Genomic DNA, 24,386 nt, shown 5'->3' on the forward strand with positions numbered 1-24,386 from the left:
TTTGATCTATACTGTATACAAGTGATTAATAATTATATTTGGCTTAAAATATCTCATAGATCAATATTTATAAAACATAGAAATGTCTTTTATTTCTTAGAAAATATCAAGAAATGTGATGTAAATCAATGTGGTGATATATAGTCGTAATCCCAACAGTGAAGAAATTGAGTCAAGAGAACTATGAGATTGAGATCAGCCTGGGCTACATAGTAATTGATGTAACAACTGTGTCAAAACAAATAGACAAACAAACAAAAATAAAACAAACACACAAACAAAGTAAAAAACAGAACAAAAAGAACCAAAGATGATATATGTAGCTCAAAGGTAGAATATTTGCTGAGCATGTTCAATGTCTTATAGTTGATAAATCACACCATGAAAATAGCAATAAGACTACTCTATATGGAAGGCCATCAATGTTCACAGTAAATATTACATGTGATTAAAAATCTATAAATGTTTGCAACAAGTTTCATGGTGGAAATGTGAGTGCTGCAAAAGCTTCTTAAAACATCCTTAGCTGCAATATGCATGATTCAAAAACAAGAAGTAACTTTTTTCTTCAAATAGTAACATAAGAAGAAATGTCCAACAGTCTATTATTACAAAATTAGGAATGGAGGAACATTAGTCATCTCTTTTTACTAGTGGTTTTGCTAAGGACACTGATTTTACTTACTTGAAGGTATGCTCCTCTTGGTCTTCAAATATCAATTACACACATGATTTGCAGCAGCTATCATAATATGATGATTCTTCCCTTTCTGTCAGCTTCAGCTTCTTTATGCAATATCCTCTTTTTAGTTTCTGTCAAGAGGAGGGGCTGAAAATCATGAGCTGGAGTATCACTCAGAGGCGATTCAGTTCTGCCTTTTCTCTTGGAGCTCTGAGAAGATAAGTCCTGGGAAGTTCAAGTTGATCCCCAACTGGAGAATCAATTCTCTCCACCAAAATAATTTCCTGGTTGAGACACAGGTAATAGTCTCTTTTACTGTTTTTCTATCATGAGATCCAGCGTTCTCTAGAGAATTTTAGATGGTCTGACTTGAGAGTGGGGTAGATGGGGAAGCCCTGTTGCCTGTGTTAGATCTGGTAAACTATGGCAGCTTATGGAAACAGGAGTACAGCACCGATACTTTTCTTTCTGAGTGCTGTGACTCCTGCTGTGTGCTGAGAAAATAGAGTAAAGGGATCTATAGAGTTCATTACTCTTTATTTTGGTCAAATATTTATATATTATCCATCTTGAAGAAGTTATAGTAGGAACCGTGTAAGATGGCTCAGTGTGTAAAGATTCTTACTACACAAGTCTGACTGACCACCTGAGTTTTATCCCTGAAACCTACTTAAAGGCTGAATGAGAGGACTCACTCAGTTATCCTCTGGACACCTGCTCCATGGCTCACAAAACTCCAACCTCCACAAATTTCCAATAATAATAAATAACAATTTTTAAAAAGTATTCTTAAGTAAGTTTTCCTTTTTTTAGTAAATAAGGGAAAATTTGAAAACTTTTAAAAAAAACTTTGTAAATTAGAAAATTAGAGAAGAATAAATCTATATACTATTTGTTTTCCATATTATCTGTTGGGTATCATCTTATTTATGAATATAAGGAGCAAAGGGAGTTAGGAATATTTAGTATTTAATGATATATTGATATCTATGATCAGAAGGAATCCTTCATGGGTATTTGCTAATGATTGTTTTATATGGATGAAAGTCATTTTCAAATAGATTCCTCTGGCAATATAAACTAGAATATACTGTGTGAAATAAACATGAATTTTAAATGATTTGAGATTAAAACTTCACGTTGTTGTTCCTCTCTCTAGTGTTCCTACATCCCACCCATGCAATACCCCTTTCTGCTTTCTTGGTTGATGCAGTTATTCCAAGTTATGTAAAATGTCTAAAGACTTGGAGTCAGGAGCCTCAGATGAAAGAGAAAATGCAGTGTTAGTCTTTCTGTGTCTAGGTTGCCCCACTCAGTAGGATTTTCCTAGAATCATGCATTTGCCGTGGAGAAGAATGTATAGGCTAAGGCTGGATGGAGAGGGTGGACATCTCAGGTGTTTGGACTTTAACCAAAGAAATATTTATGTATCTTGGGCCCAAACTGTTAACCACCTTGAGTATTAACCATCATATATTGTTCTGAAGGTGGTGTCTGGGAAACACTGAGAGTCATATATAATTGAAAAGACTGCAAGAACAGTTTTTATTTTTTATCAAAATGTGTAAATAATTTTAAAACAAAATTTTATTCATATAAAAAATTTTGACTGTTATTTGAATTGTTATTTTGAAAGTGTTTTAATGATTTGCAGTAGTTCCAATTTTGCCTAACAATTTATATATGCTGTGCCAATATTACAATAACTTAATAGTAAATGTTTCATTCTTTCTATATTTCCTAATAATAAGTGCTGCAAATATTAGGGGTATAAATGACAGAAATCTTCTTACTTTCAGTGGAAATCAGGGACAGTTCATGTGACTTAGGGTGTCTTAAGATGCTATCCCTTCACATTCCACTGCAGCGTCAGATCCAGGTAGCTTTTAAAGGTGCATATTTTAACTTTTTCTTTAGAAATCACTCAAGGTCAGGTTTTAACACAGACAGCACTCTACTTACTCTCAGGATGACTGATGAAGAGATCACTTATGCAACTGTGAGATTCCATAAGTCTTCTTCAGGGTTGCAGAATGAAGGAAGGTCTGATGAGACTCAAGGGCCCAGAAAAGCTGGCCACAAAGGTAAGTGTTTTATATTTCTAAATTTTTCTGTTATTTAGGGATCTTAACTTTTGACATTTGAAAACAATATTCTATTGGCTTCTATTGAAAACTATAGTTCTCCATTTTTGCTGGATGTGGTGATACACAGGAATAGGAGAAAAATAAGTGAGTATAAAGGAGAGAGCAATCATGCAGAAAATTGTTTAAATATAGATTTTAAAAAGTAGTCAATTTTTAAAAGAAAAAAATATTATATTTAACTGTTACTAGTAACATAGAAAGCCAGATTGGTAGAGGAGATTAAGATTAATAAAAGTCTATAAGAAAAGAGTTCTTTTTTTTTTTTTTTTTTTTTTTTTGGTTTTTCGATACAGGGTTTCTCTGTGACTTTGGAGCCTGTCCTGGAACTAGCTCTTGTAGACCAAGCTGGTCTCGAACTCACAGAGATCCGCCTGCCTCTGCCTCCCGAGTGCTGGGATTAAATGGCATACACCACCATCACCCGGCAAGAAAAGAGTTCTTGAAAATTGACAAGTGAGAAGTAAATACATCCCATCACAATTGAGAAACTCTTAGGAGGTTTTTACTATTTAATCTAGTCACGGAGAATTCTGAAACCTTGAAAAGTGACAAAGTAGAGTCTGAAGTGGTGTAGGAGGGTCTTCTGTCCGTGTGTTGCTTTCATTGGTTGAATAAAGAAACTGCCTTGGCCTTTTTATAGGGCAGACTTAGGTAGGCAGAGTAGACAGAACTGAATGCTGGGAAGAAAGGAGACAGAGAGCCGCCATGGAGATGTCAGGTCAGACACGCTAAATCTTTCCCAGTAAGTTATGACCTTATGGTAAACACAGATTTTTAAAAATTGGTTAAATCAAGATGTGAGAGTTAGACAATAAGAGGCTAGAGATAATAGGCCAGGCAGTGATTTAACCAATACAATTTCTGTATGATTATTTCGGGTATAAGCTAGCAGGGCGGCCAGGACCAAAAGAAGGCCCTCTCTCCTTATAACACTAAAGAAACACCAAAAGTGCTAGATGAATAAAATCTTATTGAAATTCAATGTATGCATTAAAAACAATACTTCCACTCTAGCAGAAGGTGTTTTAATTGTCTTGAGTACTTCCAACATCAAATGCAATGAAACTGCAAGAGCAGTCCTTCTTTTGGGAAAGTCTCTTCCCAAAAGAAGGCTCCAGAGGAAGAGAGGGGATGAGAGAGGGTAGTGGGGATGGGCATGCCTAAACTACATTGTGCATTTGGCGAAATGTCAAAGATAATTAAGTTTATTAATAAAAAAGAGTAAATCTCACTTTTCTATTCTTTTTTCTGTTTACTCTACATTAGCTATAACAGTTGAACTCCAAGCTGAGAACTTTTAACTTCTTTGACATAGTGATAATCAGAAGCTTGGCTTTCAGACTTTAAGATACACAAAGATGTTTAGTATTGTTAGAGAAAAATAGAACTTATGGGAAAAGAAATAGTTAACTTCTAGGCCCAAGAAATGATGGATTTGTATACAGGTCAGCTCCATAACAACCATGGTTTCTATAGTTTGTGAGAATGTCAATCCCTCTTTCCTTCCTCTACATCTTCAGTTATGCCTACTTGGTGGACTGCATGCTCCAGTTTGGCATCTTCTACTTGGTCTGTGTCTGTGCCTCCAGTGCTTTCAGAAGGACGCATTTTGATCTTGTAGAATTGGATGAGGGGCATGTCCCTGTCATCCAGCTACTTCTCGGCTGAAGTGGGAGGCTTGAGAATACAAGATCAAAGGTGAAAAAGAAATTGAAATTCTGTGAAACTTCCCACATGTAGGATTTCTAAAGTGGTAAATACCTAAAAATTTTAGGTAGATACCTACAAACCTAGAAAACATATGTTCATTCAAGTTGTATGATGAAATTTATAAAACTTTAAGAGACCAATATCCTCTTATTTCCATGCTACAAAAATTATAATTAGTACATGGTCTTTTTTACTGTAATTATTTTCTTGTTTTGTTTGTTTGTTTGTTTAAGAGTGCTCAGTCCCATGGCACCTCATTGCAATACCTCTGGGAATTCTTTGTTCCATTCTTCTGGTGGCTCTTGCAGTGTTGGTGACACACAGTGAATAACTGGTATAAAACTTTTTTGCCTTTCTGCCTAAGTAATAACTTTAGACACAAATTAGGCAGCTAACACACTCTATCCTTTGTGCTGCCTATAATCAGGGGGATGTGCCAGTTAGCTCTGGACATTGTTTTTGCTTTTTAGGTTTTTGTTTTGTTTTCTTTTACTTGATACATTACAGTGTTCTGTTCTCATACATACATATTTTATTACCTCTGGGGATGTTGGGAGTTGCCTTGTTCTGTCCTATTCTTCATAGTCTTCCTTTTATAGACATTGTGGTAGCATGATTTCTGAGCTTGGATGATTGTGAACTTTATGTAAACATTCTGTGAGAAACAGTTGTACAAAAGAAATGATGATCTTCTATTCATTTTCTTCTGTGTATATTGAGAACATGGTTAATTGAATATATTTCATCTCTACAGAGACATTAAAGCTTAATTTTTATTAGATTTCTTCACATTTTATTCTCAGATTATGCTAACAAATAGATACATATCTGAATATTTTGCTGTCCCTCTGGTCCAATGAGAATTGTGCCATTTCTTAATGTGTCTTAGTTCACACTGTGTGCTGTGTTAAGTATTCAATACGTGTTTTATTTAGGTATTTATTTGAAAGTTTTGTGCCATGAAAACTTAATTTGAAGTTGTGGTTTATCCACCAGAGTTTTATTCAGTTGTATTGTTTGCTTTACATTAAAGTTATCATGGTAGAGGGAAGTTCGTGTTCTCATTCCTATAGGTATTAACTGAGGTGATAATTTCTAAATGTCAAAGCACCACTTAAAGTAATGATATGTGTTGGTTGTCAACATGGACTTTCTCTGGTATCATAAATTTCAATATTTACTTCTTATGAGCATTTTTTTGGTGTTATATCTGCTAATAATTTTAGTTTTTCAGTATAAACAAGAAAAACATGAATTGCAGAGAACTCTAAATAATATTGATCAAGAGTACAGAACCATGAAAAATGACAACTACTTAAGGAGAGAAATGTTGGGAAATAAGTCTATAGAGTGTGATGCCCTCAAAGACCGTCTGAAGTCCCTCGAAAGAAAACAGAACAGATGCTATGGGGAAGCTAAGCTTGTTTTAGATTGTGAACAGCGCCCAGGTACAGAGGGGATTTTTAATAAAAAGTTGCATTAATTTTGTACTGTTTCTTCTCCAGAAGATTTGAAGTCCAATTAGCAGCTTACAATACTGGTGATCTATGGGTTAGTGACTTGGGGTTTCTTTATCCATGGAGGGACCTGTAACCAACTTTGTTGTTGAGAGAATATAGAAATTTCCAGTAAGAGCATATTTAACAAATTCTTAATCTGAAATGCACTTGGAACATTTATATGGATGCAGTCATAAAAATAATTGTGTGTGTATGTGTGTGTGCATTTTCCTTCCACTTTGGTATAAGAGAATTGGCTCATTTAAAGCCAAAAAGAAGTTCCCTAAAGCACATTTTGGAGCTTCAAAATTGTGTCCACACTGTGTTACCCTGGCAGTGACACAGTGAATGAGGCCAGAGAGATGAAAATGGCAAGCATTACAATGATCCCTTCTGTTGTGACTTGTTAACTTTATTTGACACAGTTTTATCATTAATTATTAAATATTTTTTTCAGAATTTAAAATTTACAAACAACTTTTGCATAGGATCTCTCTACGCCATGATAGGAATTGATAATTTTCATTATGCAAAGGCTAACAATATCTTTAAAACTGTTGTTACATTATAAAATATATGTTGGAAACAAAGAAGTGTCAAAATTTTAAATATTCCAGACCAACGAAACATGTTTTATGCAATTATTTTAAAATAACCTTAGCATCAGTAAATGGTAGTATATTGCTGTAGTCTCTGTCTTTAGGTGGCTGAGAAAGAAGAATTATAAATTTGAGGACAATCTGGACAGCTCAGAAAATTCCAGGCCAATCTGTGCTACACAATGATTAATCTTTACAGAAAAACAAAGGTTGGAGATAAACTTTGTTAACAATATTGATGTGTTATTGCTACACAAACTGCACACATTTTAATATATATTTAATATATTTGGGCATGTGTAAATACCATGGAAGGCATCAACATAGTCAAGAGAACAGATTATCACCTTCAAAACCCCCCTCGTGTGTCTCTTAAAGCAAGAACATCTAACACAGACCACAGTACAATCTTATGTGCACAGACAGTATGTATGGATGAACTAGGGACACAGTACATTATAGGTCTAGAATTCCATCACTTTGTAACTGCCTCTGTGCAACAAGGGTTTGTTCCATGTACTCCAGCTCTGGTATCTCACAAGCCTTTGCTTCTTAGAGCTGGGATGTATTAGAACCCTCATCAGCTGAGTCATAAAATTTGGTCCTGGTTTATTTAACTTTTCACACCATCTTCAACTTCAACCAAGTTTGTCACTTAGTTCAAAATCTCTCTTTTGGGGTGTTGAGGTGTGAGACATAGTTTAATTCTGTAGCCCGGGATGTCTTAGAGTCTACTTGATAGCCAAGATTGGCATGGAAGTTACTACTTAGCCTAGTCTGACCTCAGGCTGGTGGTGGTCCCCTTGTCTCACTCTGTGGAGTGCTGAGGCATAAGCCATAATGTCCAGATAATTTACTTCCCTTTAAAGGGAAATAGTATGGTTTTGTGTACATGTGCTGCACTTTTTTCCTACTGATTTCTCCATAATGGACACATAAACTGTTTCCATATCTCTACTGTTATAAACAATGCTTCATAGAGCATAGGCATACAGGGATCTTAATTTCTGGGAGCTCTGAAATTTTGCTTAGTTATAGATATTTAATTAAAACAGTGCTCTAAAGCTGGGCAGTGGTAGCAAATGCCTTTAATCTCAGCACTCAGGTGGCAGAGGCACGTTGATCTCTGTGAGTTTGAGACCAATCTGGTCTACAGAGTGAGTTCTAGGACAGGCTCCAAATCTACAGGATACAAATCTTGAAAAAACCAAAACAAAAGCCAAACCAAGCCAGTGCTCTAAGAACAAAACACTAAATAGTAAAAATTTTAACCATTCCCTTCTCTTTTAAAGGACACTGGTTCTGCTGTGGCATAAAATGTTATTATTTCATCATGGACAAAAAACAATGGAAAGGATGTAATCAGACCTGCCAGGATTGCAGATTATCACTTTTGAAGATAGATGATGATGATGAACTGGTACCATAGACTTTTACGTGCTTCTTTATTCTTAAGACTCCTTCTCTAATCCTTGGATAGTGAGATACTGAACCCAGGCAGGCTTATTGAAAGAGAAACCTCAAAGTGTTGTATTTGGTTTCCCAGTAATGTGAGCAAAAGCTGTGCAGTAAGAGTATCCCTCCTGCTCCTAGCTTAACATGGAGGCACAGGGTCTGTTATGAGAGGACTCATTAATAAAGTGATAATCGTGTCTTTGCAATCTCCTCCCTTTCTCCCGATTCTGCAAGACAGTACCTCAGAGAAGAATGCTTTTCCTGAGTAAGTTTAACAGTGTTTCTCCACATAGGTACGGTCAACTATATCTAAAGATGCTGAAGTCTAATACTTGCTCTTTGGCACCCATAAATGGGACTGTCTAAGATGAATGATTGGTTGACAGTAGAGAAAGTAACTGATCTCTGAACCTATTTGCAAAATGGAGATAAGATGAGAACAATGGAATTAAATTGTTTTACCTGTTAGCTCCATGTGGATTTTCAATGAAACTGTCCAAAATTTTTGCTTCATACTATTTTTATGTTTTTAAAAGTATATCAAGTTTTAGGAATTAGTCATTAAAAGAAAACAAAGATGCCAAGATGCTGACATTTTTTGTTTAAATTATTACTCATAAAATCTATATTTTTCTAGAGAAATGCTTGAAATATCAGCTTGAAAGCTTGTCATTTAGAACATGGTATAAAATTTATACACCAATTTAATACAGGTATAAAAATTGCAATATGAAAGTATCTTCATGTCAAATAATAATATAAATTGCCATTTGCTATAGTAATCATAATTAAATATATGCCCATATTTTAGAATATATACAGTAATTTAATAAGACATCATGCCACTTGCATGTCACATGTAAGTCACTAATTTTTCCAAATATCTGCTCCTTTCCTCCTCAATTTCTGTCACTTCCAGGTCTGAACTTTAGAACAGCTTCCTCTCTGGAGATGGGGCTTAATGTACAGCTTTTCACACAGGATTTTTCGTGTTAATGAACTTGCTTTAAAAAACAGGGCATTTCTTGCCACGTGCCTCTGTAGTGTTTGGGAATGCTCATTTGAATAATTTTACAGTGTCAGAAATTATTTAATGAATTATATATGTAATGTGCTTGTTTTTAGGAGCCACAAACAGGAATATTGAAGTTCATGGTCAACCTTGGTCACACATTATGACTTTCTTTGAGAAACACAGTCAACAAATCATTTCATGAATTTGGCATCTCTAGACACCTAAAATTTTCATTCAATTAAGTTATGTAACTGAATTAGTTTTGAGATAAATGAGATACTAGTGGGAAATCACTAAAATGAACTTGGAGGGACTGAAGCACTGGAGGGCAGAACAGCAGAGAAATGACATAAGAATAGCTGGGACCTGTTATACTGTTCTCTTCTCACCAAACAGAGGAAAGTTTTATCATCAAATATGTTTTTCCCTTACAGAATTTTCTTCAGCTCCAAATTAATCAAAACAATTACTGGATTGGATTATCATACAATGAAAAAGGAAAAAAATGGCAATGGATTGACGATCGCCCATCTAACCTGTAAGTTTCCTGAATCCTCACTCTGTATCAAGACTTTTCTCTCATTTCACAAGACTTTTCTCATTTTCTATGTTGCTCACAGGTAAGGACAAGTTGCCTATGGTAATGTTCGAACAACTGTTAGACAGGGAAGCTGACTGCTAGTGATGTAACACTGAACGTAGTTCAAGATTTTATATTCTAAGATGTAGAGGGCACAAGCAAATCAACAGTTTAAGATTATTTGAAGTTAACTGGACCATCCTGACAGACACTATCAGTGTGAATATCTGAAACATTCACTTCACTTGTTTCTCTAACTAGTTTATATAACTTGTTTTATATATATATACATATATATAATTTACGTATGCATACATATATATTTACCTTCAATTTTGAGATGTTATATTGTGTAAACTCCAAGTTTTATGTTAATTTGTAAACTGGTAGAAAATCTGGTATTTATTGCTTATCTTTATTAATAGTATTTATTTTTGAATATATTGTATATGCATAAAATACAATATGATTATACCCTTCCTCCTCAATGCAAGCTTTCTATGCTTCTGTCCTAACATGTTCCACTCTAACTCCTTTGTACTTAATTGACGCTGTCCCTAGGTGCATGGCAGTATAGCCACTGGGGCTAGGTTAGCCATCAGTGGCCACACTCCCCAAAAAGAATGAATCTCTGTTTTCCAGCTCCTGTCACCTAACAGTAGTGAACCCTTAAGTGATAGTGGACATCTACCCCATCTATGTGGGAGATTTTTCATGTCTAGAAGGCTATTTTTCACAAGTTTTTTTTCCCTTCTCTGGTTCTTACATTCTTTCTCCTTCCTCTTCCCTCCTATTTCTTGAGTCTTGCAGGTAGAGTTTGGGGAAATGGGTTTATGAAGATGTTCTCATTATGGTTGAGCATGTATTCACTTCTCCTAAGCACTTTGACCATTTCTGATTTCCTGCACTGCCCACTACCCACTGTAAAAAGAAGATTTTCTGATGGTGGTTGAAAGCAGCCCAGGTCTAGGCCATAAATATAATTGTTAAGAGCACAATTTGACCACATGTCCACTTGGCAAAATGATAGTAGCAGGTTCCATATTCAGGCCAATGACCTCAACAATAATGGGCTTTTTATTTGGATTACAAGAGTAAACCTGGCATCCTTCAACTCCAATAAGAAAGCAGTTACTTATCCCATAGCAAGAGTTTCACTGGGCACAACTTGCATAGCAGGTCGGTATTTTGATACACGGGTTCCAGTGCTGGACAAGACCATTCATATATTTTCTCTCAGTGGTAGTTTGTATGTAATTGGCCTCCATAATCTCAAAGGGAGTGGTACTTAGGAGGCATGGATTTATTGGAATTGGTAGTATTGGAGGAAATGTGTCACTGTGGGGGTGAGCTTTGAGTTTTCCTATGTTCCAGGTACCACTTAGTGTGTCAATCAACTTCCTGTTGCCTGCATATCAGGATACAGTCAGAATCAAGTCTGCCTGCATGCTGTCATACTCCCCACCATTATGTTAATGCACTGAATCTCTAAAACTGTAAGGGAGTTGCATCAATTAAATGGTTTCTTTATAAGAGTTGCCAAGGTCGTTGCTCTTCACAGCAATGAAAATCCTAAGATACCCCTCTAACACACTGCAAATGACTTTCGGACCCATTTAAAGCTAGCCCAAGAGAACATGTCTTCTTATAGGTTTAAGATTGATTTAAAGGCTATCCACCCAGAGGGGTGAGTGTCTGCCTGCCAGGCAGGCCTGAAGGTCCCCATAAGGGAGTGCAGGCACCTTCAGCTTGTGTTGCAGGGTCTTCTATGTTCTACTCAACCCTACCCTGCCCCTACATTTGCCCTTTTGTCCATGGTGTCCTTGGGCTACCAGGCATCCCTGTTTCAATGCTGAGGAGTTCCATCCAGATGGGTCCTTGGATCAGGAACAGCATCCTGCTCCTACACTCAGGCTATCCACCCAGAGAGGGATACCAGGCATCCCTGTTTCAGTGCTGAGGAGTTCCATCCAGACAGGAACAGTTCCTTATCTGCACTGAGGAGATCCACCCAGAGAGTCAGTCACAGCAAAGACTGGACCAAGACCAAAAGACTCTCCTGGCTCCATTTGAAGGAAGAGATGGGCAGGCGCCAATGCAAGAATTCATCCAACAACCTGAAAGGCAACATGACATCACCAGAATCTGGGGATCCAGAAACAAAAAGAATTGAACACCCTACTCCAGAAGAAATAGAAGAAATCGACTTTAAATGGAACTTTATGAAAATAATAGAGGACCTTAAACAAGAGTTGAAAAACTGCCATAAAGAAATGGAGATGACATACAAAAAGGGAGAGGAAATGGACAAATCTCTCAAAGATACCCAAGAAAAACAAGAAAAAGCAATCAAACAGGTAAGGGAAACAGTTCAAAACTTCAAAAATAAAATGGAGGCAATGAAGAAAACACAAACTGAAGGAAGGATGGATATGGAAATTCTGGGTATATGAACAGGAACTACAGAGACAAGTATTACCAACAGAATACAAGAGATAGAAGAAAGAATCTCAGACATTGAAGAGACTATAGAGGAAATAAACTCTCTGATTAAAGAACAAAACAAATTCAACAAATTCTTAACACAAAACATCCAGGAAATCTGGGTCACTGTGAAAAGACCAAACATAAAAATAATAGGGGTAGAAGAAGGAGAATTACAGCTCAAAGGCCCAGAAAATATATTCAACAAAATTATAGAAGAAACTTTCCCAACCTAAAGAAGGATATTCCTATGAAGGTACAAGAAGCATACAGAACACCAAATAAACTGGATCAAAAGAAACCATCCCCACGTCATATAATAATCAAAACACAAAACATACAGAATAAAGAACAGATATTAAGAGCTGCAAAGGAAAAAGGTCAAGTAACATATAAAGGGAAACCTAGCAGAATTACACCTGACTTCTCAATGGAAACCATGAAAGCCAGAAGGTCTTGGATAGATGTGCTGCAGACACTAAGAGAACAAGGATGCAAGCCCAGACTACTATACCCAGCAAAGCTTGCATTCAATATTGATGGAGAAAATAAGATAATTCCAGGACAAAAACAGATTTAAACAATATGTTGCCACAAACCCAGCCTTACCAAAAATACTAGAAGGAAATCACAAACCAAGGAAGCCAAAAACACTCATAATAAGACAAGCATCTGACAACCCTCCACCAGCACAACTCAAAGAAGGGAAACACACAAACTCTACCACGAAAAAAGTAACTGGAGATAACAACCACTAGTCATTAATATAAGTTAATATCAATGGACTCAATTCACCTATAAGAAGGCACAGGTTAAGAGAATGGATATGAAATCAGGATCCAACATTCTGTTATTTACAAGAAACATACCTCAAACTCAAAGACAGACACTACCTCAGAGTAAAGGGATGGGATAAAGTTTTCCAATCAAATGGACCAAAGACACAAGTGGGTGTGGCTATACTAATATTTAACAAGATTGATTTCAAACTAAAATCAGTCAGAGAAGATGAACACTTTGTAGTCATAACAGCAACAATTCATCAGGAAAAAGTCTCTATCCTGAATATCTATGCCCCTAATATAAAAGCACAAACATATGTAAAAGAAACATTATTAGATCTCAAAGCATACATCAAACCCCACACTCCAATAGTAGATTTCAACACTCCTCTCTCACCAATGGACAGGTCAACCAGACAGAAACGTAACAGAGAACTATCAGATGTAATGAACCAAATGGACTTAACAGACATCTATAGAACATTCCACCCAAACAGAAAAGAATATACCTTCTTCTCAGCATCGCATGGAACCTTCCAGAAAATTGATCACATAATTGGTAACAAAGCAAACATTCATAGATACAAAGAAATTGTAGTAACCACCTGGAATAAAGTTAGAATTCAACAACAATTCTAACCCCAGAAAGCCTACAAACTCATGGAAATTGAACAGTCAACTACTGAACCACCCCTGGATCAGGTAAGAAATAAAGAAAGAAATTAAAGTCTTCTTTGAATTCAATGAAAATAAAGACACATCATACCCAAACCTATGGGACACTATGAAGGCAGTGCTAAGAGGAAAGTTCATAGCACTAAGTGCCCACATAAAGAAAACGGAGAAAATACACATTAGAGACTTAACAGCACGTCTGAAAGCTCTAGAAAAAAAAAGAAGCAGATTCACCTAGGAGGAGTAGAAGACTTGAAATAATCAAACTGAGGGCTGAAATCAACAAAATAGAAAAACAGAAAACAATTCAAAGAATCAATGAAACAAAAAGCTGGTTCCTGGAGAAAATCAACAAGACTGACAAACCCCCTATCCAAACTAATCAAATGGCAGAGAGAGAACATGCAAATTAACAAGATCAGACATGAAAGGGGGGACATAACCACAGATGCAGAGGAAATTCAGAGAATCATTAGATCTTACTACAAAAGCCTGTATACCACAAAATTGGAAAATATGAAAAAAATGGACCCTTTTTTAGATAAGTACCATATATCAAAACTAAATCAAGACCAGGTGAACAGTTTAAATAGACCTGTAAGTCACGAGGAATTAGAAGCTGTCATCAGAAAACTCCTTATCAAAAAAAGCACTGGACCAGATGGTTTCAATGCAAAATTCTACAAGAACTTCCAAGAAGAGCTAATACCAATACTCCTTAATGTGTTTCACAAGATAGAAACAGAAGAGTCATTCCCAAACTCCTCTTATGAAGTTGCAGTCACCCTGATACCAAAACCACACAAAGACTTAATGAAGAAAGAAAATCACAGACCAATCTCACTCATGAACATCAATGCAAAAATTCTCAATAAAATACTGGCAAACCAAATCCAAGAACACATTCGAAATTATACATTATGATCAACTAGGCTTCATACCAGAGAGGCAGGGCTGGTTCAACATATGAAAATCTATCAATGTAATCCATTATATAAATAATCTGAAGGAAAAAAACATATGATCATTTCATTAGATGCTGAAAAAGCATTTGACAAAATTCAACACCTCTTTATGATAGAGGTCTTGGAGAGACTAGGGATACAAGGTTCATTCCTAAATGTAATAAAAGCAATATACAGCAAACCAACAGCTAACATTAAATTAAATGGAGTGAAACTCAAAGCCATACCACTAAAATCAGGAACAAACAAGGCTGTCCACTGTCTCCATACCTCTTCAATATAGTGCTTGAAGTTCTAGCAATAGCAATAAGACAGCATAAGGAGATCAAGGGGATTCGAATTGAAAAGGTAGAAGTCAAATTTTCATTATTTGCAGATGATATGATAGTGTACATAAGCGACCCCAAAAACTCTACCAAAGAACTCCTACAGCTGATAAACACCTTTAGTAATGTGGCAGGATACAAGATCAACTCCAAAAAAATCAGTTGCCCTCCTATACAAAAGAATAAAGAAGCAGAGATGGAAATCAGAGAAGCATCACCTTTCACGATAGCCACAAATAGCATAAAATATCTTGGGGAAACTCTAACAAAGGAAATGAAAGATCTATTTGACAAGAACTTTAAGCCTTTGAAGAAAGAAATTGAAGAGGATAACAGAAAATGGGAGGATCTCCCTTGTTCTTGGATTAGGAGGATCAACATAGTAAAAATGGCAATTCTACCAAAAGCAATCTATAGATTCAATGCAATCCCCATCAAAATCCCAGCAAAATTCCTCACAGACCTTGAGAGGATAATAATCAACTTTATATAGAAAACCAAAAATCCAGGATAGCTAAAACAATCCTATACAATAAAAGTACTTCCAGAAGCATTACCATTCCTGACTTCAAACTTTATTACAGAGGTACAGTAATGAAAACAGGTTGGTATTGGCACAAAAACAGAGATGTTGACCAGTGGAATCAAATAGAAGACCCAGATTTTAACCCACAAACCTATGAACACCTGATTTTTGACAAAGGAGCTAAAAGTATACAATGGAAGAAAGAAAGTGTCTTCAACAAATGGTGCTGGTAGAACTGGATGTCAACCTGTAAAAGAATGAAAATAGATCCATAACTATCACCATGCACAAAACTCAAGTCCAAATGGATTAAAGACCTTAATATCAATCTGAACACAATGAAGCTGATAGAAGAGAAAGTGGGAAGTACTCTACAATACATGGGCACAGGAGACTGCTTCCTACGTATAACCCCAGTAGCACAGACAATAAGAACAACATTGAATAAATGGGACCTCATAAAACTGAGAAGCTTTTGTAAAACAAAGGACACTGTCATTAAGACAAAAAGGTAACCTACTGACTGGGAGAAGATCTTCACCAACCCCGCAACAGACAAAGGTCTGATTTCCAAAATATATAAAGAACTCAAGAAACTAGACCTTAAAATGCTAATTAGCCCAATTAAAAATGGGGCACTGAACTGAACAGAGAATTCTCAACAGAAGAAGTTCAAATGGACAAAAGACACTTAAGGTCATGCTCAACCTCCTTAGGGATCAGGGAAATGCAAATGAAAACAACTTTAAGATACCATCTTACAACTGTCAGAATGGCTAAAATCAAAAACACCAATGATAGCCTTTGCTGGAGAGGATGTGGAGTAAAGGGAACACTCATCCATTGCTGGTGGGAATGCTAACTTGTGCAACCACTTTGGAAATCAGTGTGGCGGTTTCCGAGGAAATTCAGGATCAACCTACCCCAGGATCCAGCAATATCACTCTTGGGAATATACCCAAAAGACGCTCTATCATACTACAAAAGCATTTGTTCAACTATGTTCATAGCAGCATTCTTTGTAATAGCCAGAACCTGGAAACAACCTAGATGCCCCTCAATGGAAGAATGGATAAAGAAAGTATGGAATATGTATGCATTAGAGTACTACTCAGTGGTAAAAAACAATGGCATCGTGAATTTTGCAAGCAAATGGATGGAAATAGAAAACACTATCCTGAGTGAGGTAACCCAGACCCAAAAAGATGAATATGGTATGTACTCATTCATAAGTAGATTCTAGTCACAAATAAAGGACATTGAGCCTATAATTCGTGATCCTAGAGAAGCTAAATATGAAGGTAAACCCAAAGAAAAATATATATTTATCCTCCTGGATATTGGAAGGAGACAAGATTGCCGGGCAAAAATTGGAAATTTGGGGGTGAAGGTGGGGTGGGGGAAAGGGGAGATGGGGAGAAAAAAGTGAGAAGGGGAGGATGGGGAGAGCTTGAGAGAATGGGACAGATGGAGGAAGGGTGGACATGGGAGCGGGGAAGTATATATTTTAATTAAGGGAGCCATTTTAGGGTTGGCAAGAGATTTGACTCTAGAGGGGTTCCCAATGGAGATGTCCACAGCTAGATCCTTGAGGAGCTGAGGAGAGGGAGCCTGAAATGGCCCTATCCTATAGCCATACTGATGAATATCTTACATATCACCATAGAACCTTCATCTGGCAATGGATGAAGCTAGAGACAGAGACCCACATTGGAACACTGGACTGAGCTCCAAAGGTCCAAATGAGGAGCAGAAGGAGGGAGAACATGAGCAAGGAAGTCAGGACCGTGAGGGGTGCACCCACGCACTGAGACGGTGGGGCTGATCTAATGGGAGCTCACCAAGGCCAGCGTGACTGGGACTGAAAAAGCATGGAATAAAACCGGACTCTCTGAACGTGGCAGACAAGGAGGGCTGACCGAGAAGCCAAGGACAATGGCACTGGGTTTTGTCCTACTGCATGTACTGGCTTTGTGCGAACCTAGCCAGTTTGGATGCTCACCTTCCTAGACCTGGATGGAGTGGGGAGGACCTTGGACTTCCCACAGGGCAAGGAACCCTGACTGCTCTTTGAACTGGAGAGGGAGGGGAAGGGGGAGACCTATAAGTCAGGGAAGTGTCGAAAGGAAAGATGGTGAGCCAATAATTTTCCTTCCTGTCAAATTGAAAAATAAAAAGAATCACTAGAGAGGCATGAAGAAAAGCTGTGTAGACCGGAAAGAGAGACGGAGATAAAAAGATTGATTTATCTATGTCCTGACACCAAACGTATGGTGTCTTCAGCAATAGGGTATTACTACGTAGTCACTGTGGAAAACCAAGGGCATGACAACAGACTGTTGTTTGAAGACATCTGTGGTCTCCTGACCAGTAATTCCTTTGGATGTGTCACTTGCCTTGCACTTTTACTTTCATTTAATAACTCACATCTTCTGTGGATATAACTCTTTTTAAAATTTTACCTTGGTTTTTTTTTAAATTAAAGTTTTCCCATAGAATCTATTTTGATCAGGTTTTCTTCCCCACTTAATACCCAGTTCTTTCCCACCTCCCTCCTTATTCTCTCAATTTCATGTTATTTCTCTCTCTCTCCCCCCGAAAAAACAAAACAAAAAAGGAAAATAAAATCAAACTAAAACAACAACAAAAAAAACAATAAAATAAAAAATTGTACTAAACAAACACACTCACAAATAACCAAAGAAAGAAAGGAGTCTGTTTTGTGTTAGTCAACTATGAACTTACTAGCTAGTGGGTGTCCACAAAGCCTTTTATAATCCTTAGTTTTAGTTGATCCATCCTTTACTCTCTCCTGTTCATTCTTTTGCAGTATTCATACACATTCTATCCCTTAATTCTCTGAAGCTCTTGTGCCTTCTTATTACATCTTCATCATTTCCTGATAATTGATTTTTTTAGCAATACAGGTTTTATTTATGAAGGTCTCCTAATAATTTTGTTTGTCTTCAATAACATTGTTAGCTAGTTACATTTTAAGTTGTTTATTATATCATTTAAAAATAGATTTAATTTTTACTGTTTTGTTGTTGTTGTTGTTGTTGTTTGGAGATAGGGATTTGTATCACCCAGTCTGGTCTTGAACTCCTGATCCTTTCATCTCCATCTCTCAAGTGTTGATACTACAGGCAGGTGTAACTGTCATTTATCCCTTTAAAGATATTACCATAATTAATTTACATGTATTAGTTGACAGTCTTGTTGTCTGTACTTTTGTGGATTTTCTGCTGGATTTTGTTCATGATGGTATATTTTTGTGGTATTCAGTGAATTTCTTCTTCAGCAGCTGGAGGAACTATCTCAGGCATCAATAGTGTTAACTGTCTCAGGAATGTTTCATTCAGTGCCCAAGATTATAGCAGGTCTAGCTTTCTTCTATTTATACATGGTTCTACCAATGTGGACACCTAGGCTCCAAATCTGCAGGAAAATAACTTCTGCTCTCTCCTCCAAGGACACTGGCAAGCAGGCCGTCACATAGGTGACAAGAAGACAGAACGCCTTATAAGATGCATTATTATGTTCAAGTCATACAGATTAATACCATTGTTTGTTATCAATTGATTAATTTTGTTTTTTTTTTCTATATGAGGTATCATTTCATACAGGCTAGCTCTGTTTTTGTTTGTTTGTTTATTTGTTTGTTTGCATTTACCTCCCAAGCACTAGAATTTTTGGTGCTTGCACTGTGAAAGCCACAGAGTTAATAAATTTGTTTGTATCCTACAGCACCATTCATTCAGAGTCAAATGTACAGGTGGTGACTTGTAAAGTGAGGTGCCAAGGGCTGAGAGGATGCCTGTATCCAGGTTTAATGATCTTTGTAGTTCTTGACTATGCTGCAGACGTGTTCCCTGATGATGGTGTGGTAACTATAGCCAAACATGAGGCTTCAGGATGGAAGCCTAGTGGTCAGGAGGTTTCTATGGCTTCCATGTTATTTTCTCCAATGGGAAGACACAGAAGTGATGGAGGAAGGTCATTGGCTAATAAAGAAACTGCCTTGGCCCATTTGATTGGCCAGCCTTTAGGTGGGTGGAATAAACAGAACAGAATGCTGGGAGGAAGAGGAAGTGAGCTCATATGCCTTAGTTCTGCTCTCTGGGGCAGATGCGATGAAGCTCCGATCCAGGATGGACGTATGCTAGAATCTTCCCGGTAAGCGCACCTTGGGGTGCTACACACATTATTAGAAATGGGCTAGTCCAGGTGTGAGAGTTAGCCAAGAAGAGGCTAAATATAATGGGCCAAGCAGTGTTTAAAGGAATACAGTTTGTGAGTCATTATTTGGGGGCATGAGCTAGCCAGGCAGCCGGGAGCTGGGAGCTGGGTGGCAGGAACGCCAGCCCACAGCTCCCACTACACAGAAGCTTGTACTACTCAATGTCAGCTTCTCAATGAACCTCATGAGCAGCTGTGAACTGTGCTTCTTGGGTAGAGGTCCAAGTAGGCATCACCATGGAGTAAAGCAAAAAGGTCATGGTACAGAATATGGGTTCCATGTGTAACTTATGAATACTTAGTGTCTGCTGGGTCTTTTATTCTTTGATCATATTCAACACACATGCTTTATTGATTGGACCCATAATCACATCTCATGGCTAACTAGTGTGTATACTCATTCCTGATGCATCATCTCTACCTATGTTCTGTCTATAATCCATGGGCCACTTAATTTTATTTATCTCCTTTTCTGTTCCTATTGTGAAATCTAAAGTCTCTGCTTCCACCTGTTTTAGATCCAATGTTAAACGAAGGCAATCCTTTGCTAAAATTTTACCCCTTTGTCCTTTCAGCCCCATGGAATTTGGTTGATTTATTTCTTTGTCTGGTGCTCTTTGACATAGATTCTCATTAGACTAATCTCATTCAAACACAGTGTAGTTCCCAAACCAGCCTTGAACTTCTGGTGCTCCTGGATTAGTTATTTGGTATTTGAATGATCATTTTCCACAGATTCGCTATTTATTTTAGCCTACTATTAGTAGAAATATGGCTGCCATGCTTTACTGATGATTTGAGACTCTCACCTTTACTGAAGCCTCAATTTGTATAAGAATTTCCTTTCTGCCTATTCATATAATTGAATTAAGTTAAATTATTAGTTAATATTTGATCAGTGTCTTGCTCCATAGGCCAGTTCGACTAGGTTTATAATCCTCCTATAACAGGCTTCCCAATGCCAGGTTACATTAATATATCATCTTTCTTTGTGTTTTAGTTTTTATATATCATTTTGAGTTATTTTTCCATGAGAAGGTGGCTTTGGATTTAGTATTCATCATCCATCAAAGGTTGTGGTTGTGTTGCACATAGGGAAGTCACTTGATAACCATATTCCAGTAAAGTCCCAATAGCTCCGAGGAGTGGAAGAAAAAAGATAAACAAGCAAAAGAGCACTCACAAACCTTCTGCTGTGATTATACTACAAATGTTCCTTTACTTCTTAGAGCAAAGGCATATAAGAGCTTTTTCTATGTGCCACATGAATTTATTTCTTCTTTCCTTCTTTTAAAACTGTCTTTATTGCAAAAAGTATCAGATTAAAACAATTTCAATGTAAAATTGTTCAAAGGAAATATTAAAAATTTATTTAACTTGCTCACAAAAATTTACAGTGGGAATCAGTCAAAAAGTTATTTGTGATCAAAGATCACTTTTATTTTTTATTTTATTCAATTTACTTATTTTTGTGTATATAGTCAAAAGTACTGTGACATACAGGTCACAACACAGGTGTAGTTAGAGGAGCATTGAAGGAGTCGTTGCTCTCCTATTGTATGGGGTCTGAGATTTTAGCTGTGGTTCACTGGTCTGAAGCCAATGACCTCCACCCACTGAGCCATGTTACTGGCCCAAGACTATTTTTTATGAATGTAGAGAAAATGGAAATCTTTTATTGATGTACTTAAGATTAATTCAATATTCTGTACATTTTGGTGGAAAAACCTTGTTTTAAAAACCTTGGCCTGAATTAATATAAGTGTTGAATTTAAATAACTGCCCATTATATTTTTCATTTTATGGTGATCTGACAGCAATGGAGTCACTGCATAAGACAGGAGACTGCGCATTTTTCAGGTCACCAGGTGTAGATAATGATGACTATGTTAGAACTCACTCCTGTATCTTGGAAAAGAAAGTGGATAAATTGTCTGTTTCAGTGTGCAGTGGGAAGGAAAGGAAAGGTGAAAATGGAATGTGGTCATATTTGTTGGTTTCCTGTGATGAATTGTGACTACTTAACAGCCAGGTGTTTGAAACACAGGTCTCAGTCTGCCATGAAAATAGAGAGATGAGCTAGAAGGGAAAGGAAAGAAATGTTCTTGTGAAATCTAACTTAACAGAGAGCAGAAGTCATTTTTCTCCCTTATTCACACAGCAGTCTGAGGAATGGATACCTTTGGTCCAAGGCCCTGAGGAATCAGTGTCTTGTTTTCCTGAATGACATACAGAAGTTAATACAGAACCCTAATAAAAGTGCATTTCTCATGGCTGGCTAATGTATATTTCATTCATAATGTATCTAACCTGTTCTGTCTGTGTCCTACAATCCACTGAGTTTCATTTATCTTTATTTCTCTTAAATTTCTATGGTAAATTTGAATATTCCATTTCTCCCCACCTAATTTCCAAGATTCAAAAAAGTGATTTATTTTGCTAAAAACTGATCCCTTTGAAGTCTCAGTTCCATGTAGTATGAGTGGTTTTCATTCTCTCTCTCTGTTTTTTTGGTTTGTTTGTTTGTTTGTTTGTTTGTTTTTGTCACAGTCTTATTAGCTAAGACTAGACTTGAACTCCCTACGTCTTGAACTGTGATGCTCCTATCTTCATTACTAAAATACTGGGACTCGAATTGTGTGCCACTGTGCCTGGTTGGATTTTGTAGTAGTGTGCTGTGGGCTGGTTCCAGCCACCCAGCTCCCAGGCACCAGCTAGCGTAGCCCCAGATTAATTACATGGAAACTATTCTTTTAAACACTGCTTGGCCCATTGGCTCTAGCCTCTTACTACCTAATTCTCACATCTTAATTGACCTCTTTCTAATAATCTGTGTAGCACCACGAGGTGGTGGCTTACCCAGAAAATACTTAACCTGCATCCATCTTAGATAGGAGAGCTATAGCATCTGCCTCACTTCCCTTCTTCACAGCATTCTGTTCTGTCTACTCCACCCACCTATGTTCTGACCTATCAGGCCAAACAGTTTATTAATTAACCAATGAAAGCAACAGATAGACAGATGATCCTCCTCCATCAGGATTTGTTATTGAGGATATGCATTTTGAGTTCATTTTTAGTCAATTTCCTTTATCTATTAAGGGAAAAACTGGCTAAAGTGCTTCCATGATCATTTATGGTTTTTTCAAACTTCTGCTAAAACCTCAGTCTGATTTCTGCCAGTTTTTACAGAATTATATTAATTATTACTTAATTACTTTTTGACTTCTAGTTTTGCTACATAACCCAGGTTGAACTGAAATTGACAGTCTTTCTGTTTTAGCACATTTACTTATTGCTGTGTCTTCTAATTTTTAATCATTTTTTTATTTTGCAGCATTTATTTTTTTCTTCTTTACAAAAGGGGAGTTATGGTTTCTAATCTATCATTCTGCAGAAATCAAGGTTGCTATGCATGCAGAGAATTCAGTAGATTACTATGCTTCAGTGAAGACCCATTAATAGTGAAGTGGTGGAAGGTGGGGGAAAGAAATAGGGAAAAGAGCCCCAAAGTTACAAGCCCTTACCTGAGACTGTACTACCAATATTCCCTTTCTCCTTAAGGCACGAGCAAATGAGAACTTGTTCCATGTGCTACACACTTTTGTTTCCACATAGTCCATTAACTGACAAAATGTAAGTGGGAAAGCAGGTTTAGCATAAAATAATTCCTTGGAAATATTAAAAATCAGTTTTATGTCATGACCAAAAGCTGTGAGAGTGGGATAAGATAGGAATTTTGGTATGACTAAGAGACCATTTCTTATTAATGAGCTTAGAGAAAAAAACATTTTAGTGATGAAATTGTGAGCAATAATTCCCATATTCTTCATATAGAATAGTATAGTTATGTTGACCAAGGTTTCTGTCCCACCAGGTCCCACGATCATTCAATCCCAAAGAAATCACAAAGAGGTCTACATTAATTATAAACTGATTGGCCTATTATCTCAGGCTTCTTATTAACTCTTATAACTTATATTAGCCCATAATTCTTGTCTGTGTTAACCACATGGCCTGGTACCTTTTTTTCAGCCTGGCTGTCACATCTTACTTCCTTTGTGTCTGACTGCGGACTGACTCTCTCCTCTTCCCAGTATTCTTGGTGTCCCACCTCTGCTTCCTGCCTGGTTGCCCTCCTGCCTGACTACTAGCCAAACAGCATTTATTTAAAATACAAGAGACAGGGTACAGATCATTGTCCCACATAGTAATAGTTCCCATATTCTTCATATGTTCTCTATATAGAATTTCCAAACCATGATATTTTAGTGACTGCTCAAAATTAAACAATTGTCCATTGTTTTTGTTCTTTAGTGACTCGAAAATAGCAAATTTCAGTCGTAAAACCAGAAGATGTGCATTTTTATCTAGAACAAGACTAGATGATACTAAGTGTGAAGATCGATACCCCTGTATCTGTGAGATGAGAATGGATAAATTCCCCAATTCACCCTCCAGCAAGAGGTAAAAGTAAAATGGGAAGTGTTGATCCTTATTTGCTTCCTGTAATAATCTGTGATTCCTTATGAAAAGGTGTTTTTATCCCAGGATTTGTCCTCTGTGCAAATGGAGAGATGATCTGTAAGAAGTTGAAAACATTCTCCCGAATCTGACTTGACAGAACAGAGGCCATCTTCCTTCCGGGAAGAGTACATCTTCTCAGATACATGGACACCCCATTACCCCAAGCTCCTGAAGA

At 37.0% G+C, this 24,386-nt stretch overlaps 1 protein-coding gene across 1 annotated transcript; it reads left to right on the forward strand.

The window, feature by feature from the left end:
• The first annotated feature begins 899 nt into the window (after positions 1 to 899).
• LOC130885528 (killer cell lectin-like receptor 2) lies at positions 900 to 24,386 on the forward strand. Its single transcript, XM_057787067.1, has 8 exons — positions 900 to 981; positions 2,651 to 2,766; positions 4,773 to 4,862; positions 5,766 to 5,987; positions 7,930 to 8,057; positions 9,542 to 9,645; positions 24,002 to 24,151; positions 24,236 to 24,386. The coding sequence occupies exons 2-8, from the start codon at positions 2,652 to 2,654 to the stop codon at positions 24,270 to 24,272; spliced, it is 846 nt and encodes a 281-aa protein (XP_057643050.1). The 5' UTR covers positions 900 to 981; position 2,651; the 3' UTR covers positions 24,273 to 24,386.

This window comes from Chionomys nivalis, chromosome 1, assembly GCF_950005125.1.
Source record: "Chionomys nivalis chromosome 1, mChiNiv1.1, whole genome shotgun sequence".
Classification (NCBI taxonomy): Eukaryota; Metazoa; Chordata; class Mammalia; order Rodentia; family Cricetidae; genus Chionomys; species Chionomys nivalis.